The sequence below is a fragment of the Cetorhinus maximus genome, chromosome 5 (genome assembly GCF_964194155.1).
Source record: "Cetorhinus maximus chromosome 5, sCetMax3.hap1.1, whole genome shotgun sequence".
Lineage (NCBI taxonomy): Eukaryota > Metazoa > Chordata > Chondrichthyes > Lamniformes > Cetorhinidae > Cetorhinus > Cetorhinus maximus.
The window spans coordinates 127,900,981-127,917,685 of record NC_135883.1 but is presented as its reverse complement, the minus strand read 5'-3'; the positions used below and the strand labels follow the sequence as shown (position 1 = coordinate 127,917,685).

The 16,705-nt window shown below is 42.8% G+C and overlaps 1 protein-coding gene across 1 annotated transcript in view; it reads right to left on the bottom strand.

The window, feature by feature from the left end:
- phip (PHIP subunit of CUL4-Ring ligase complex) overlaps positions 1 to 16,705 on the bottom strand; it is a 244,017-nt gene that overhangs the window by 77,123 nt on the left and 150,189 nt on the right. Inside the window, exons 19-24 of the mRNA XM_078542472.1 lie at positions 14,273 to 14,456; positions 13,061 to 13,163; positions 8,988 to 9,131; positions 6,789 to 6,868; positions 2,367 to 2,601; positions 2,072 to 2,191 (exon numbers count right to left, since the gene is read on the bottom strand). Coding sequence (XP_078398598.1) covers positions 2,072 to 2,191; positions 2,367 to 2,601; positions 6,789 to 6,868; positions 8,988 to 9,131; positions 13,061 to 13,163; positions 14,273 to 14,456 — 866 coding nt within the window. The remainder of the gene's footprint in view (positions 1 to 2,071; positions 2,192 to 2,366; positions 2,602 to 6,788; positions 6,869 to 8,987; positions 9,132 to 13,060; positions 13,164 to 14,272; positions 14,457 to 16,705) is intronic.

The window sequence follows — 16,705 nt, the reverse complement described above, 5'->3', positions numbered from 1 at the left end:
GTGCCCAAAAATCTATCGACTCCAGTCTGGAATATAATCACAAGCATCTACACCTTCTTGGGGTAAAGAATTCCAAAGAATCGCAAACCTCTGAATGAAAAAAATTATGATCTTAGTCCTAAAAGACCTACCCCTTATCCTTACACTATGATTCCTAGTTATAGACTCTCTAGCCAGGGCCAGCATTCTCCCTGTCAAGCCCGTCAAGAATTTCACACATTTCAATGAGATTGCCTCTCATTTTTCTCATCTCTCGAGAATATAGGCCCACTCTACTCAGTTTCGCCTCATAGGACAGCCCTCTCAACCCAGGAGTCCATCTAGTTCCATTAAGCCTTCTGGACCGCACCACTTATAAGTCCCCAAGACCACAAGATCTGCTGGGCAAGTTTTTTTAAAAAATGGGGCAGGATCTTTAGGTCAGCGAGCAGGAGGCAGGGCCAGCTTGCCGACGTATAAAATGATGTGGGATGACGTCAGGTGGAACTCCCGACATCACCCCGCATAATTTCAATTTTCAGGTCGGCGGGGGCAGAGCCGAATCAGCTGTGCGCCCGCCATTCTGTCAACAGCCCATTGAGGCCATTGACAAAGTCATTAACCTCATTAATGAACATGCCTGTCTAACCTTAGGGTTGGCGGGCAGGCCGGGAGCCCTGGCGGGCTTCAGAAAAAGCATGAAACCTCATCCACAGGCAGGATGGGGTTTCATGAGGGTTTTTAAAAATTGAATAAATGTTTGATTTAAAGTGATGGACATGTCCCAACTCATGTGACAGTGTCACATGAGGGGACATGTCAGGGAAATTTTGTTTTTGTACCTTTACCATTTTTACATTTGGAGTCGATCTACCTGAGGCAGCACTTAGCCTCAAGGAGATGAGTGCGCTCTTTCGCGCGCATGCACGAAACAGCGCACTCTCGGCTGAGGAAATCCCGCCCGCCCCCCCCCGCCTGCACAGGGAGCGCATAGCACTTCCTGGCGGACGTCACACTGGGCGGGCCTTAATTGGCCCGTCCACGTGAAATGAGTGCGCTCCTGATCGGGGGCACCGATTAGAAGCGTGCCTGCCCGCTCCTGCACAACCCTCCCGACGAAGGGAAAATTCTTCCCATGAACTCCCTTTCAGCTGACTGCCTTTAAGCACACTCACCCCCAGATCCTTTAATATGAGGTGGGTCCTGGTGCAAGTCCCCAGCACCAGCTTCATGGAGCACCCTGCATGTGAATATTGATGGAAGAATGGGAAATTGAAGCAGAAGGACCAGAAACATTCCACTCTCAGCTCATTGGCATATCGACACTGGGCTTGCACTTACTGCTGACACAGGCACTGCTCCAATGTTCTGTCCTCCAGTCCCCTTAAAAAGAAGCCCCAGAGCTTCAGGGACAATGTAAATGGACAGAGAACCAGCAAAATAGGCCCTGTTCCTTTTATTATTCTAACCTGAGATTCTCGACCATTTGATCATTAAAAAAATATGCTCATCAGTGGTGAATTTTGTGTTCAAGGTACTGGGGAATTAACCATTGTTCTATATCGTTTACGTGTTAATATTATCACCATCATCCCCGCCCCTCCCTTAGTGGCTCCATTTGATATCATTTGAACATGGAGTAGATTTCTTCAATCTGACAATGCCAATTTCTTGTCAAGGCAACGTAAACAGTGCATTTATTTTGGCATGAGCATGTTGTGCACCTCCTTTCAGACATCACTGGTGGGAGTCTGGAAGCAGGTCTACAGCCCATTACCATGACAAGCAGAGATGCTTAGCATTAGGAGATTACAGGAGAAGAATGGGAAAGTCAAAGAATAAAAGATACAATATTTTCAGCTCTTACAACATTAATAAGTTTGCATTTTGAGTATGATCAACTGGCAACACATTAATTTCTAAGAACAATGCACAAGTGAACATTATAAAATACAAAGATGGAGATTAATAAAACTGGAATTTTCCATCTTTATGGCAATGAGGTAAACCAAACCAACCCAAGCAAATGTATCACATGATGAAAAAAAGAGCAGGGAGTCAACAAAGCAGTAAAAGTGTAATATTACAATACCTCATCACCCATTTGTGGTACAAAAGGGCAACGCCTGGGCATAGTGTCAGTAATCCAAACGGGTGGAAGCCACTCTTCCAAAGTTTCTCCCTGCTTCGGTAAGACTCCTGCTGGTGGTCTCTGCAAAATCGCAATACTTTCTGTCAATTAAACTTCTCTAGTGCAGCTATTTACAAATGGCCTCTGTAGTGCATCTGCAATCATAAATAACTTTTAGACAGACATTCTCTTGTCAACTGATTCTCTACTTCGTTCTAAGGACAGAACTGAAAAATCTTTACAAGTAAACCATCACCTTTATTCTTTTCTCCCTTGGTTTCCTCCTTATCTTTGGAGGTGCTGTGCCATCTTTGTCTTCTTTATGTTTCTTCCTTTCCTTCTTGATCTCTTTTTCTTTCCCCTTCTCTTTTTCTCCTTCATCTTCTGAACTGCTAACAGCTTTCTTCGCTTGCTGACGTGAAGATTTCTTTGGTGGCTGGAGGTTAATGCCGGCATCCGCTGTCCAGTCAGAATAGTCACTTGAATAATCACTAGAGACAGAGAATTGCAATAAATGAAAAGGCCATTGATCTGAAACACTGATTCTGTTCCTGTCTTCGTAGACACTGCCTCATGTGCTAAGTACATCCAATATTTTCTGTTTTCATTGCCCTAACTACACAATGGACATCTCCAGAATACTTAGCTAATAATTTACTCAGCTTTATCCAGTTATGTTTTTTTTTCTATTCATTCTCGTGATGTGGGCTTCGCTGGCTGGGCCAGCATTTATTGCCCATCCCTAGTTGCCCATGGGAAAGTTGTGATGAGCTGTCTTCTTGAACCGCTACAACCCATGTGGCATAGGTACACCCACCATGCTGTTAGGAAGGGCATTCCAGGATTTCGACCCAGCGACAGTGAAGGAACGGCGATATATTTCCAAGTCAGGATGGTGAGTGACTTGGAGGGGGCCTTCCAGGTGGTGGTGTTCCCATATATCTGCTGCCCTTGTCCTTCTAAATGGTGGTGGTTGTGGGTTTGGAAGGTGCTGTTGAAGGAGCCTTGGTGAAGTCCTGCAGTGCATCTTGCAGATGGTATACACTGCTGCTACTGTGCGTCGGTGGTGGAGAGAGTGAATGTTTGTGGATGTGGTGCCAATCATGTGGGCTGCTTTGTCCTGGATGGTGTCAAGCTTCTTGAGTGCTGTGGGAGCTGCATTGATCCAGACAAGTGGGGAGTATTCCATCACACTCCTGACTTGTGCCTTGTAGATGGTGGACAGGCTTTGGGAAGTCAGGAGGTGAGTTACTCATCGCAGGATTCCTAGCCTCTGACCTGCTCTTGTAGCCACAGTATTTATATGGCCAGTCCAGTTCAGTTTCTGGTCAATGGTAACCCCCATATTGGGGGGATTCAGTGATGGTAATGCCATTGAATGTCAAAGGGCGATGGTTAGATTCTCTCTTATTGGAGATGTGAACAAACTTGGCTGCAAAAAGCAGCCTAAATTTTCTAATACCAGAGTAATTTAGATAGGGGTATTTACCAGCAGGTTTTTAGACCAATAAAGAGTGCTGTCTGCACCCACATTTTCACGGATGGCTGATCTGCACAGCTCTACGTGCAAAGTTGAAGAGGTGCAGGCTGCACATTAAGAGCAGTAATTTCAACTTTTGGTATAAATGTTAATCAGTCAATACAGTAAGTCATCACATTAAGTTGCCCTGCTTTAAGTTGTTTTGACATAACACCGTGATTTAGCACTACGAATTTGCATAAATGCTGTTTTGTGCCAGGTGCTAACCTAGGGTCACATGACCCAATTGGTGCCATTTTGGAGTGGCTTTCCCCGTTCCTTGACCTTCCCGGTCACCACTAATCCTTCTGCTTGTCAACCCTCCCAATTACTGCCTCTGCCACTTGCTGAGTACCTCCACCACCCTGCAACTCGAAGCTGCTCTCACTCTGTAGGTTGCTTCCTGCTTCATTGTTCATCTCCCTTACAGCAAGGGTTCGGGAGGGGGAAGTTGCCAGCAGGAGAGTTGACCAGCAAGTGGGACGGCTGCAACTGGTTGGTTCAGGGAACAGAAGGGTCAAGGAGCACAGTCAGAGTTAAGCCAGAGGATTGGGAGCTGGGGGTGTGGTGCGAGGGGGAGGGGGGCAGTGTAGGAGGGCTGCAGTGAGGGGGGGCTGCGGCAAGAGCGGGCCGGAAGCGTCAGCGGAATATGGCAACAGAAGGGTAAGGAGGGCCGTGGGGGCCCCCGGCGCGAGGGGGTGCAAGGAGAGAGTGAGCACGGGTGTGGGGAGTGGGAGGGTACAAGGAGAGCAGGGGGGTGCAAGGAGAGGGGGGGGGGTGCAAGGAGATGGGGTGCAGGGTGGGGGGAGAGCAAGGAGTGTGAGTGCAGGGAAGGAGTTGCAAGGAGACAGGTTGCAAGGAGGGTGGGTGCATGAATGCCGTTTCATGCCAGGTGCTAACCTAGAGTCGCATGACTCAATGGGTGCCATTTTGGAGTGGCTTCTCCCATTCCCTGACCTTCTCAGTCACCCCTTCTGCTGGTCGACCCTCCCAATCACCACCTCTCCCACTTGCAGAGTACCTGCAACTTGAAGCTGCTCTCACTCTGTAGGTTACTTCCTGTTTCTCATCAGTGATCTCCCGTGGCCTCACTTACAGCGATGGTTCAGGAGGGGGATGTTGCCACCAGGAGAGTTGACCAGCAAGTGGGACGGCGGCAAATGGGTGGTTCAGGGAACAGAAGGGTCAGGGAGCACAATCAGTGGTAAACTAGAGGATTGGAAGCTGTGGGTGTGGTGTGAGGTGTGGCGGGGGCGGGGGGTTGCGTAGTGGGTGTAAGGAGTGAGCAAGGCTGTGGGGAAAGGGAGTGCGGGCACAAGTATAGGGGTGCAAGTAGAGTGGGGTGCAAGGAGAGGGAGATGCAAGGAGAGGGGGGTTGCAAGGATAGGGGGGTGCAAGGAGATGGGGAGGTGAAAGGAGAGGGGGTGGAGTGGGCATGGAGAGAGCGGAGAGTATGGGGAAAATAAAACAGCCGGCACAAAATGAAATAGTGCTAGTTGGAGAACAACAACAAAAATAATTACCTAGTGAAGGAAAGGATTAATAACCCCTTATTGAGAGTTTAATCTGCAAAGACAGCAGTATGCAGACATCACAGGTGAAACTTTGCAAAATTTTTACCAGGCTACTGGTTTTCAAAAGCAACTGATAAGGAGGGAAAGAGGCAAATTCCACTGACAAACCATAAAATCCATGATGCAGTCAGGAAAGAGTGGGCACATTGGAAACACACAGGGACCTTGCGAGGGTCTTCATCCAGCTAAAGGGAATCCACACCTTCCAATCTTCCATAAAAACAAGTGAGATAATCTTACCTGGTTTTAACATCACGGACAAGCTGAATAAAGGGGCAATAGTCCATCACGGAAGCCTGGTGAGGCCTAGCAACAGGAGGGTTATTGACAAAATGCAACTCTCCCCCAGCTTTTAGTGATGCCCTAACTAGCAGGAACCATATCTGCAGTCGATGACACCCCAACAAAGCTCCACCAAGAGATGGATGTTCCACCAGAAGAAGAGTCCATTGACATGCAAGAGTTGATCACTCTGCTGCCTTGATGCCAATTCCTTGGTTTGAAGGTTATATGTGACGTTGTTTTAATGTTTTGTGCAATGTTAGGTCAATAAATGTAACTTGCACATAGTTTGACTTTGGCTGGCTACTGTCCAACTCCACGGAACATTGGAATACTTATCTTTACAATGAAATGACTGCAATATTACTTATTTTGGTCCTTTAAAAGTTAGCTACCACTATAGCTCAATTTTTTTAGCTTTGATGAGCTATGAGGAAATTGGATAATTATTTGCTATATTACCACATAAAGCATTTAGGGATGGCCTGATGTCATTAAAGACTCTATATAAGTAGAAGTCTTTTCCTTTCCAATAAACTGGACACAGGTTTCACGTGAACATCTTTTAAAATTCGAGATGTGGACACTTCTAATGTCATTGTCCTCACCATCCAGAAACTACATCATTATATGCACAGTGTGCAAAAAGTGCTTGCATGTAAAATATATTTTTGTTCTGTGGGGTCTGCTACGTCATTCCTACCTGAAATCAGAAATGTTAACAGTGGCCCAGCAAAATACCAACATTATATATCCCTGTACTTTTTAGGGAGGAAACATGTACAACCTAGTTTACTATTATTAATTGATGCTAGATAGTCATCAGCATCCCTGCAATCTGTAAGCAATGAACTGAGGCTCCTACCCTGTGACCAACCAGAATCTGTGACAACACAACTTCCAGCCAAACAAAGTTTCACCCTGCAGGCTGAGGACATAAAGTGGGGAACACCAACATAGAAAACTGTTAAATTGACAGGGTGAATATCCCCAGGCAGACTAGGTTGAGCACCTGGTCGGTTTGATTTCGTGATGGTTCCCTAGTAATTCCAATGTTTAAAACCTGTTCTGTAACACTGACACTTGTCCAAACCTGAGTTTATATAAAAGGTTGCATGTGTGTATAAAACAGTTTGCATGAAAAGAAAGCTAGAAAAAAAATTCTTTTTAACTCCTGAATTATGAAAACCTCTACATTGCAACAAGTGGAAAACAGCAACAGCAGTAATGCATTAATCATTGAATACTGTTCAAAACTTTTAAAAAAACAATTAAACAAAAAATAACTTAAAACATCACTTGCCTCGAGCTGCTGCTTTCGTTGTGCCAGGCATCCCCATCTTCTTCTGAGGTCACACCATTGACAGCACGGACTTCAACCTCCTGAAGATTAAAATCACATTCACTGAAGATATTTATTTATGTAAGTAAAGGTATTTCACACAATACTCCCAGTAACAACATGCATTTCAAGAAATATAAAGATGCATCAGATTAAGCTATGCAATTTATAAATAATGAAATTTTAAGAGTGCTGGCATCTGAAGTCATAGTTGGTCACACTGATTAAAAGTTCAGAAATTGTTGTGCAGTGGGACTTTTGTGGACGTCCACAACACAAAATACTGTCAAAAGATAAATGCTTTTCAAAAACTTCCTACTTATAACAGCAAGAGGAGGCACTTACCTCTCCTCTGTGTGTCTTCTCACCCCTCTCACATGCAGTAGAACACATCGCAGTTCTAGGATGCGGGAGGGAGCCAAAACAATATACTCAAAACAGAGGTTGGTAACCCCTAGTACAGCTTATAACCTTTTTATAATTCAATTCTATGTAAAAGCCATAATTCTTTATCCAATAAAGTATCAATGCAATTATCCCATCCATAGGATTTTCCAGAAGGCAATTGCTGCTGTGTCCCACTGAACTTGGTATTACTAATATAATTGAAAGACGTGCCAATATCTCACCCATTGAACAAAGTGAATGTGGGGAGGTAAGCTAAAATGGTCCTGACAAATTCTAACAGTTGTCTGAACATCCACGGATTTGGTCTTGGGTCTTCCCAATGCTAAATTCATCCCAATTATGCCTAAATAATGAGTTTAACACAGGACAACTTTTACTCCAGTATTTCCAAAAGAATTTCTTGGGAAAAGAAATCAGCTCCATTGAAAAGCTGTCATTGAGATGTCTGGTTGAAATCAAAATGTCGTGTCTTCTTGAGTTAGTGCACCAATATGCATAATGGACATGACTCCCCCACAGCATGCAAACCCAGCATCTTGACAACATAAAGCCATTAAAGCTTTAAATCTACTAAGTACTGATTTGAAGAGATAGTTGCATTAACATCTCAAAATCTAAACTCAGTAAGCTCAATGATCTCAAGAGAGGAAAAAATACATCTGTGTTATGGCAACTGTTAAAAAAAATAGAAACTATAGAGAAGTTCCAAGGGAAACATGTTTCACTGAACATTTTTTCACTCCCTAATAAGCAGTTTACTGACACAAAGTCAGTGCACTTTGTTGTGCATAGCACTTTGAGACATTCAGGAGGTATTTTATATATATTATGTTTATATTTGTATATATTGTACATCTGTAAATATTATTTCAGTTGCAGTGACAGTAACCTATATTACCAACAAGAGAAAGAGAGGTGATACACTTTAGAAGGAGTAATTTGACAAGGAAGTATTCAATGAACGGCATGACACTAGGAAGTTCTGAGGAACAAAGGAACCTTGGCGTGTGTGTATATAGATCTCTGAAGGCAGAGGGGCACGTTAATGGGGAGGTGAAAAAGGCATATGGGACACTTGCCTTTATCAATCGAGGCATAAATTACAAAAGTCATGTTGGAGTTGTATAGAACCTTGGTGAGGCCACAGCTGGAGTACTTTGTGCAGTTGCCACATTATAGGAAGGATGTGATTGCACTGGAGGGGGTGCAGAGGAGATTCACCAGGATGTTGCCTGGGATGAAACATTTAAGTTATGAAGAGAGGTTTGATAGACTTGGGTTGTTTTCGTTGGAGCAGAGAAGACTGAGGGGCGACCTGATCAAGGTGTACAAGATTATGAGGGGTGTGGACAGGATGGATAGGGAGCAGCTGTTCCCTTTAATTGAAGGGTCAGTCACAAGGGGGCATAAGTTCAAGGTGAGGGGCAGGAGGTTTAGGGGGATGTGAGGAAAAACTTTTTTACCCAGAGGGTGGTGACAGTCTGGAATGCACTGCCTGGGAGGGTGGTGGAGGCAGGTTGCCTCACATCCTTTAAAAAGTACCTGGATGAGCACTTGGCACATCATAACATTCAAGGCTATGGGCCAAGTGCTGGTAAATGGGATTAGGTAGGTAGGTCAGGTGTTTCTCACGTGTCGGTGCAGACTCGATGGGTTGAAGGGCCTTTTCTGCACTGTGATTCTGTGACTGATTAAATTATCCAATCCACACCCAATTATTATGAAAGCTTTTTCTCCCCTAATGAAGCTCACCTCTGAAGAGCTGTTGTAATCTACATTCTGTTGTGAACTTCTGCTGCCATCATCCATTGCAGATCGCGTGCAGTAATTATGTATACTCTGGCGGCTCTGTTTTTTCCCTTCTCCACTTTCTTGCAAGCGTTCATAGGAATGCATCTAGAAAGAACGCAAGTGGCATAAGTAGACAGCAGAATTAAACTTAAAATATTTTTATAAGTTAAATGATTTCAAAAACGTAATATTGCAACTTTCTACTCAATTTTCAATATTAATTGCATCACCAAGTTTTACAACAGTTTAAACTTTAGATTACTGTACAGTAAAAGCAGTGTGATGGATTGCTGTAATTTCTTAACATATTCTTTTTCTATCTTGGACCTGGCTTTTGTAACAAAATCAGCATTCACATGAGATGAGGATTGACAAGTTGAAATGAACGCAGCCTCTGATAAAGTTGATAATTTCCTATATAAAAATATTGCATCTAATAATAGGAAATGCCTGAAATATGCGTTCAGCTGGGGTAAAGCCAAGGGGCATTCGACTTAACTTGGGGTTGAACCGAAAAAACTGCCATCTGAACAGATCAGATCAAGGGTCAACTGTTGCCCCTTCATCCGCTCCACACCAATTTTCATTTTTTCAAACAATAAACACTAGCAAGAATTTTCGAAATGAGCTTCACAGAACATCATTTCATAGTCATATAGTCAACAATGTAATTCCTCACTGGCCAAATGGTTTCATGCAACGTATGCAATTGCATTGCAAGTATTGTGGCTCCAAAAATGGTGCCTGTGTTCTTAAAAGAAGGCGTAAACTTTGACTGGTGTGCAATATAGAACTTTTTGGGATTTGGGGCAAATCAAGGAAATTCAGGAATGGTTAAGAACTTTGTAAGTACTCCATCACTCAACTACAGGCTGCTTATTTATTACGTTTGTAATTCATTTGAAAAAATTTACTGTGCAGCTGGTCTATTGTTTTCAAAGTTATCATTTGAAAAGATCTCTAAAACGACTAATGCAGAAGCTGATTAGACTCATTTCATTTAGTTACTGGAGCATTATTCACTTCTCTGGTTGGTATGCGTAGTAAAACCACTGGAGGAAGCTTTATGGTGGAGTTCCCCAGTGGTTGGTGCCAGGACCCCTGCTCTTCCTGACATATATTAACGACCTAGACCTTGGAATACAGGGAATAATTTCAAAGTCTGCAAATGATACCAGACCTGGAAGCATTGTAACCTGTGAGGAGGATAGTGTGAGAACTCCAAGGGGCCACAGACATGTTGGGGGAATGGGAAGACAAGTGGCAGATGCAGAAGTGTGAAGTGATTCATTTTGATAGGAAGAATTAGACAATATAAGATAAAAGGTACAATTCTAATGGGGGCGAAGGAGCCGAGGGACCTGGATCTATATGTGCATAAATTATCGAAGGTGGCAGGATAAGTTGAGAGAACGGTTAGTAAAGCATACGGCATCCTAGGCTTTATCAATGAGGGCACCAGTATAGAAGTAAAGAAGTTATGTTAAACTTGTATAAAGCACTAGTTTGGCCTCAATTGGAGTATTTCATCCAGTTCTGGACACCACAGAAGGATATGAATGCATTAGAGAGGGTGCAGTAAAGATTCATGAGAATGATTCAAGGGACAAGGAACTTCAGTTAAGTGAATAGATTGAAGAAATTGGGACTGTTTTCCTTGGAAAAAAGGTTGAGAGGAGTTTTGATAGGGGTATTCAAAACTCTAGTGGGTCTGGACAGGGTAGATAAAGTGAAGCTGTTCCCATTGGTGGAAGGATCAAGAACTAGGAGGGAAAGATTTAAGGTAATTGGCAAAAGAAGCAAGGGCAACATGAGGAAAAACTTTATCACGGAGCAAGAGGTTAGGATCTGGAATGCACTGCCTGAGAACGTGGTAGAGGCAGATTCAATCCAGAATTCCAGAGGGAGTATCTGAAAAGGAAAAATGTGCACAGCAATGGAGAGAAGGCGGAGGAGTGGTACTAGGTGAACTGTTCCTTCAGAGAGCTAGCACAGACACAATGGGCCGAATGATTTCCTCCTATGCTGTAACCATTCTATGTTTCTATTTTCAAGCTTTTCTTGGTAAGTATCTCCAGGAAAATCATAAAAGCATCCTGTACGAAACTTGTACAGTACTCTGGTTGGCTCACGTTGGGAGTACTGTGCACAGTTCTGGGGTCTTCATATTACAAAAAGGATAAAGAAGCACTGCAGAAGGACAAAAGAGATTTCCAAGAATAACAGGTTGGGGCTTAGTTTCTCTGGAACAGAAAAGGTATATAATCATGATGTGCTCTGAAAAGTCTTCTTGCAATTGAAGAAAATGATACAAATGCAAGATTTTGTTGATGTGGCATTAAAAGTTTCACAAACACTAATTTTACAATTTTTGACTTTCACGGCAAAAATTTCATGATTCAGCCTGTCTACATATCCAAATGAATGCAAATCCATGGGCCAATGTGTTTCAGCCCAAATGCCATGGTGCATTTGCCCAGAGTTTAGCCATCAACTCTGTCAGAGGTTTGTAGGGTTGTAAACTGTTCGGCAATCTGCAAAGTGTTGGTGGGTTAGGGGCACTTCTCCTTGTCAAAGTTTCTGGAATTCACAAATCAATAATTGCTCGCCATCACAAACCAATGATGTAAATGGCTAGCGACATTCAATGTGGCTATGACACTGCATCATACTGATTAATTCATAAATGGATATAATTACAGTGCTGTTAAGAGAATGCAATTCCCTATTTTGAAATTCAACACATGATTTATGTTCATCCAACAGCTTTAAATCTTCATTAGTTACACTGTGATGTGTGCGCACACAAACATTCAGAAATTCTGATAGCAGTCACTTTCCTCTTTGGCAGGATTAACTGCTTCTCATACATTTCTGAGAGTTTTCTACCAATATTAAATACATCACAATGGATATTTATTCAGTTTTTTTTAAAGAACATATCACCCGCAAAATTATGGTTAATCTTACAAACATTAAGAAGTAACCAGAAGACTTCAACAGACAATGCCAAGTAAAGCTTGAGCAAAGGTTTGCAGCTGTAATTTCAATCACCTAATTAGAAATGTACACAGCTGAGAAAATGATTTACCATATGAAGGGAAGAATAATAGATGATGATTCATCCAGACTGCCTTTTATTCACCTCCTAGTGGTCAGTTCAAGTGCGAAATTAGCAGATTGCTGGAAAGGTGTCCGACCTTTTAATTTCTGCTGCACTCTAATTGCCCTCAATTAAGTAGCTACTTTATTGTTAGCCCTTTTGATACAAAATTCCCTTTTCAGTTTCACAATCTCACACACAAATATGTGTCTTATATCATAGTATATATGGAAAGAGTCTCTGCAGAGGTCTAATACCAAAAAAACACAGATGTTAATGAAGTAAACTGAACCATAAAATCCTAATTTACAGTCTCCCTGAACAGATTTAAGCTAATTGCAGGCCTATTATACATGCGATGCAGAAATTGTGAGATTATCCCCAAAGTATAGCATTATTTTCCCTTTATAAATAAGGAGTCAACCCATCAATTTGAGGGCTCCTCAGAAAGCAACACAGGAAGCAAAATAAAATAAAGATTTTTTGATAATGGGTTGTTCCAAGATTAACCTTTTGAATATTCTGAAGCTGTAAAAAGAGGGACGTAGTTACTGTCATGGACCATCACCAAATGGAATTGTCTCTAAAAGTCTAATACCTTTTATGTGTAAGATTCAGAACATGTAATAATTCCAGAAAAAAAAGTAATCGGTGACACAACTGCAGGTGCTGCAAGGAGTCAGTAGTGAACAGGGCGGTTAGATATAAACAATACACTTCCAATCATCCAAGAGATAACATCTAATTTTTCTCAGGCTAATGGCCGAAATTTGCCGGCCCCGTCGTGAGCGGGACCCACCACAGGAGATTAGGCGGCTCAACCAAAAGTCCACTGACTTTCAGCGGAACCGGATGATCCCGGCAGCGGGCGGGGCTGTAAAATCTCGCCCATTCTTTTGCAATTGCTGAAAGTATATGATGAAGCAGTTACCTTGTTTTCTCGTTGAGCCTGAATTGCTGATTTCTTCTTCTTTTCATATTTAAAAATGTTCACCTCCTCTTCCCCTTTGGCTGTTCTACATTCTTCCTGCTTACTGTAATATTAGAGAAGTATAATGACAAAAGAGAGTTTAGAGGCACGCCCATACATCCACCATGGTTAATGCGGGAAATGAGTAAAAGATGACATGTTAGCTGATCCTATCACATCATATAACAGTATTGAGGTAGTTACTAATCAACTCCTAATAAAAACAAAATGCAGATTGCCCCACTTCAAATGGACCATGTAATTGGTTAATCTGCAACTCAATTTTTACATTTTATAGAAGTCTTACACTTCTCTTATTTGATGTCTCGCAGTAATTAGGCGCTTGTTTCCACCTTGGCCACACAAATGTCCTGTAGGTAATGCATTGTACTGCTGAAATTCAGCAACACCTTAAGGGCTGACTGAAAACTTTCCCTTTCATTTCTGAGAGAGAGAAAAAAAAATCTTCCCAGAATCATGTTTCTGAGGGAAGTCGGTGGCAACCTACATTGGAAAGTGGCTGCCATCTTCAAAATCGAGATGGCGACTTTGGCCTTGCATTGAGGTGAGAATGTCTGACGACTAATCGGTCAAAAATTAAATTGGTCTTGGGCAGTCTCAATTCAATTCTTAATGAGTAGTGATTGTGGGGACAAATCTGCTGTAAATTTGTTACCAATTATTTTCAGTTATGAAAATTTTGCTCCAATTTGCAACAAGCTTGCAGGATACTGAAAAGTGAGAGTTCTGATATTGGAGGAGAGGAATAATCCATGGGGACATAGTCATTATACATAAAGTGGGCAAATACTACTGCCAGGATTGGTTACTAGTGTACATTTTAAAATAATGACTAAAACGGGAAAATGTTGCTCTTGACGATTAACTGTGAAACAAGTTTTTTAAAAAAAAAAACCAATAGATTTAAGATACTCAATACATATATGTGATGTTTTGCCACAAGGTTTGATTTTGTATGGCTTTACAAACCATAATGTAGGTTGGATACTATATTACAAAAGGCTACACAAAAGGATAACTCATGGATTATTATTCACACTCTAAAGATACACTGAATCCTTTAAATAAGACAATAAAATTTCATTACAACTACCAAATAAAAATTATGACAAGTAAGTCTACAAGTTTCTTCTAAGAAATATGTATTCCCACCTGGCTACACCTTGGGTTAGTTCTGGTACTACCACCCTTCGACTCCAGGCAACAAGGTCCCGTTCAGTGGCAATTTCACTTCTTGGTGCATTGCTGTGCATCTGCCGCACACCCTCGATTTGTCCACTGCGTCTCAATCCAACATTTGGAGGTGAATGCATCTCAGAGGAAGAACTTTGTGAGCCTGGTATGAACAAATTCAGAAACTTTGCATTGCTTGTTACAACACCAGAGGCAGGTGAAAACGTAAATGGAACTAAATTAGCAAAAACATGTTTCAAACACTGTTCTATTTTCTGAAGCATCAATGAATGGTAAATTGTCCACAAATACGAAATGGAAATAATGGAAAGCAGGATGTGAAAAGCGTTGTAATCAGGTTAACATCAGCACAAAAGCTGCAGTTTCAAATGCAGCTTGGGTGAGTGCAATTCTCTCTGTGGATCTGGTACTCTATGAAACATGCCACCAAACAATGTAAAGAAAAAGCAGTAGTGGTAATACCAACTTGTGAAATTATCAGAAATCATTGATTGGTCCATCTGCCAACCATAGAAGTGGACAGGCCATGAAAAATCGCTTTCAAGTGCCTCCTTAATAGACTTAATTGCCCACTTAATTGTCGGCCGGCGCGCACGGCAGTCAGAAGCGTGTCAGCCGAGCGAGATATCATGCGAGTGCGCGATGAGGCCGGGATGCTCGCCCAACGTCATCTCGTGCTATTTCGCAGCTGAATGGGTTGGGCACACGTCCGCCCGTGAGACGTAAAATTCTGGCCATTGTGTTTCTCGCTGACCGACGCGATGGTACCTGGGCCACAACCAGGGAGCAGTACTAAATGGAAATCGCACTTCTATCCAGGGCATAATGGTGATGCTGTTGTGCTTTTATACTACTGCTCAGACATTCACATGTGTCAAATCTTACTTGTAATGAATAAAATATAACCAATGTCAACAATAAGTGTTGTCACTTCAAATCATTTCAGGACTTGAAAATAAGAGGTTAAAAGGTTAATTGACGTTGATATGCCAAATTCATACAAGATGACAAAAACAAAGCTTTTTTCTTTGTGATGCATTACATCATTAATCTTTCTTTCTTTCCACAATATGTACAGGTTATTGACAGGTTTCACTACAGAAGTGACATTAGGACAGGGTTGAAGGCCTCGATATTCCTCCTCCCTCTTTGCTCTGGTGCCGAACAGGCGATCTGAGGCTGTGGTACACTATCCAGGCCTTTAGAGCATTTTTATTTATTGTACTAAGTCATCTGCATGGTCTGGTCCTACTTCTGATGTAGGCCCATCCCTTGGCAGGGACTTGTGCTGGGAAACAGGACTAGGAATGCAAACAGTTTTGAGAGGCTTCCTGCTACAGAACAGACTGCCAGCTGTGGATCTTCTGTTAAAGAGCAGCAGTTTCCAAAAATCTACAGGAAAGCTGCAAACAAAGGTAGGAATTATATTTCAGGTCTCCATGGCCTTGCTGCCAAGTCCTCTGAAACCCTCCAATCTAAGGGGATGCCTAGCACAAGATCTGACCCCACATACTTTGGGCTCCCTCCAAAATGGACATCCTTTCATTGCACCAAGAAAAAGCAAGGGGACCATGAATATCCCCCTTCTGCCTCATTTCGAGGACTGCCCTTATGCCATAAAAACTGTGCAATTGTATGTACTTAAGAGTCTGTGTGTAGGATGGGGGGTGCGTTGGGGACCAAGAGACAGAACAAAAAGCAAGAAGCAGAACAAAACCCAGATCTGCCAGGCAGCAAGGGTAACACAGGTGTCAGTTGCTCGGAGGGAGAGGTCACATATGAATTTCACTGTATAAGACTCAGGTGAGCGCTTTTTTGGGGCAGACTACTGAACAATGCTGGTGACTAAACCTGTGGCTAATGTCAAGGCACATGGACAAGTCCAGCACCAACCTGACATAGAACTTTGTGCAGTGTTTGGAACCCATCCTTTCCAGCATGGAAGTGGTGGTCAAATCTATCAGCACACTTAGGCCAGGATTTTCTGGCCCCGTCACAGGTGGGACCCACGGCGGGCGAGGCGGCGCCCCAGCCAGAAGTCCATTGGCTTGCGGCGGGACCGGAAGATCCCAGTACCGGGCAGGTGCGGAAAATCCCACCTATAGAGTCATAAGGGCACAGAAGGAGGCCATTCAGCACATCAAGTCAATGCCACAGCGCACAAATCTTCTGTTCTCTCAAGAGGAAGAAAGCATTTTCATTTGATCCTTGTCACTCCACCTGTGCCCTTGTTGTTTCCCATCAGCCAGCCAGCCAGCCCAGACTGCTGCTGCCCATGCCGAGGTGATGCATCCTGTAGCCAGCCCTTTTAAACCCAGAGTTCCTTGAAGCTGTCCTCAAAAGTCATTTGCTGTCTCCTCCACTGTCGGTCAGCTGCCTTTTACAAGCCAT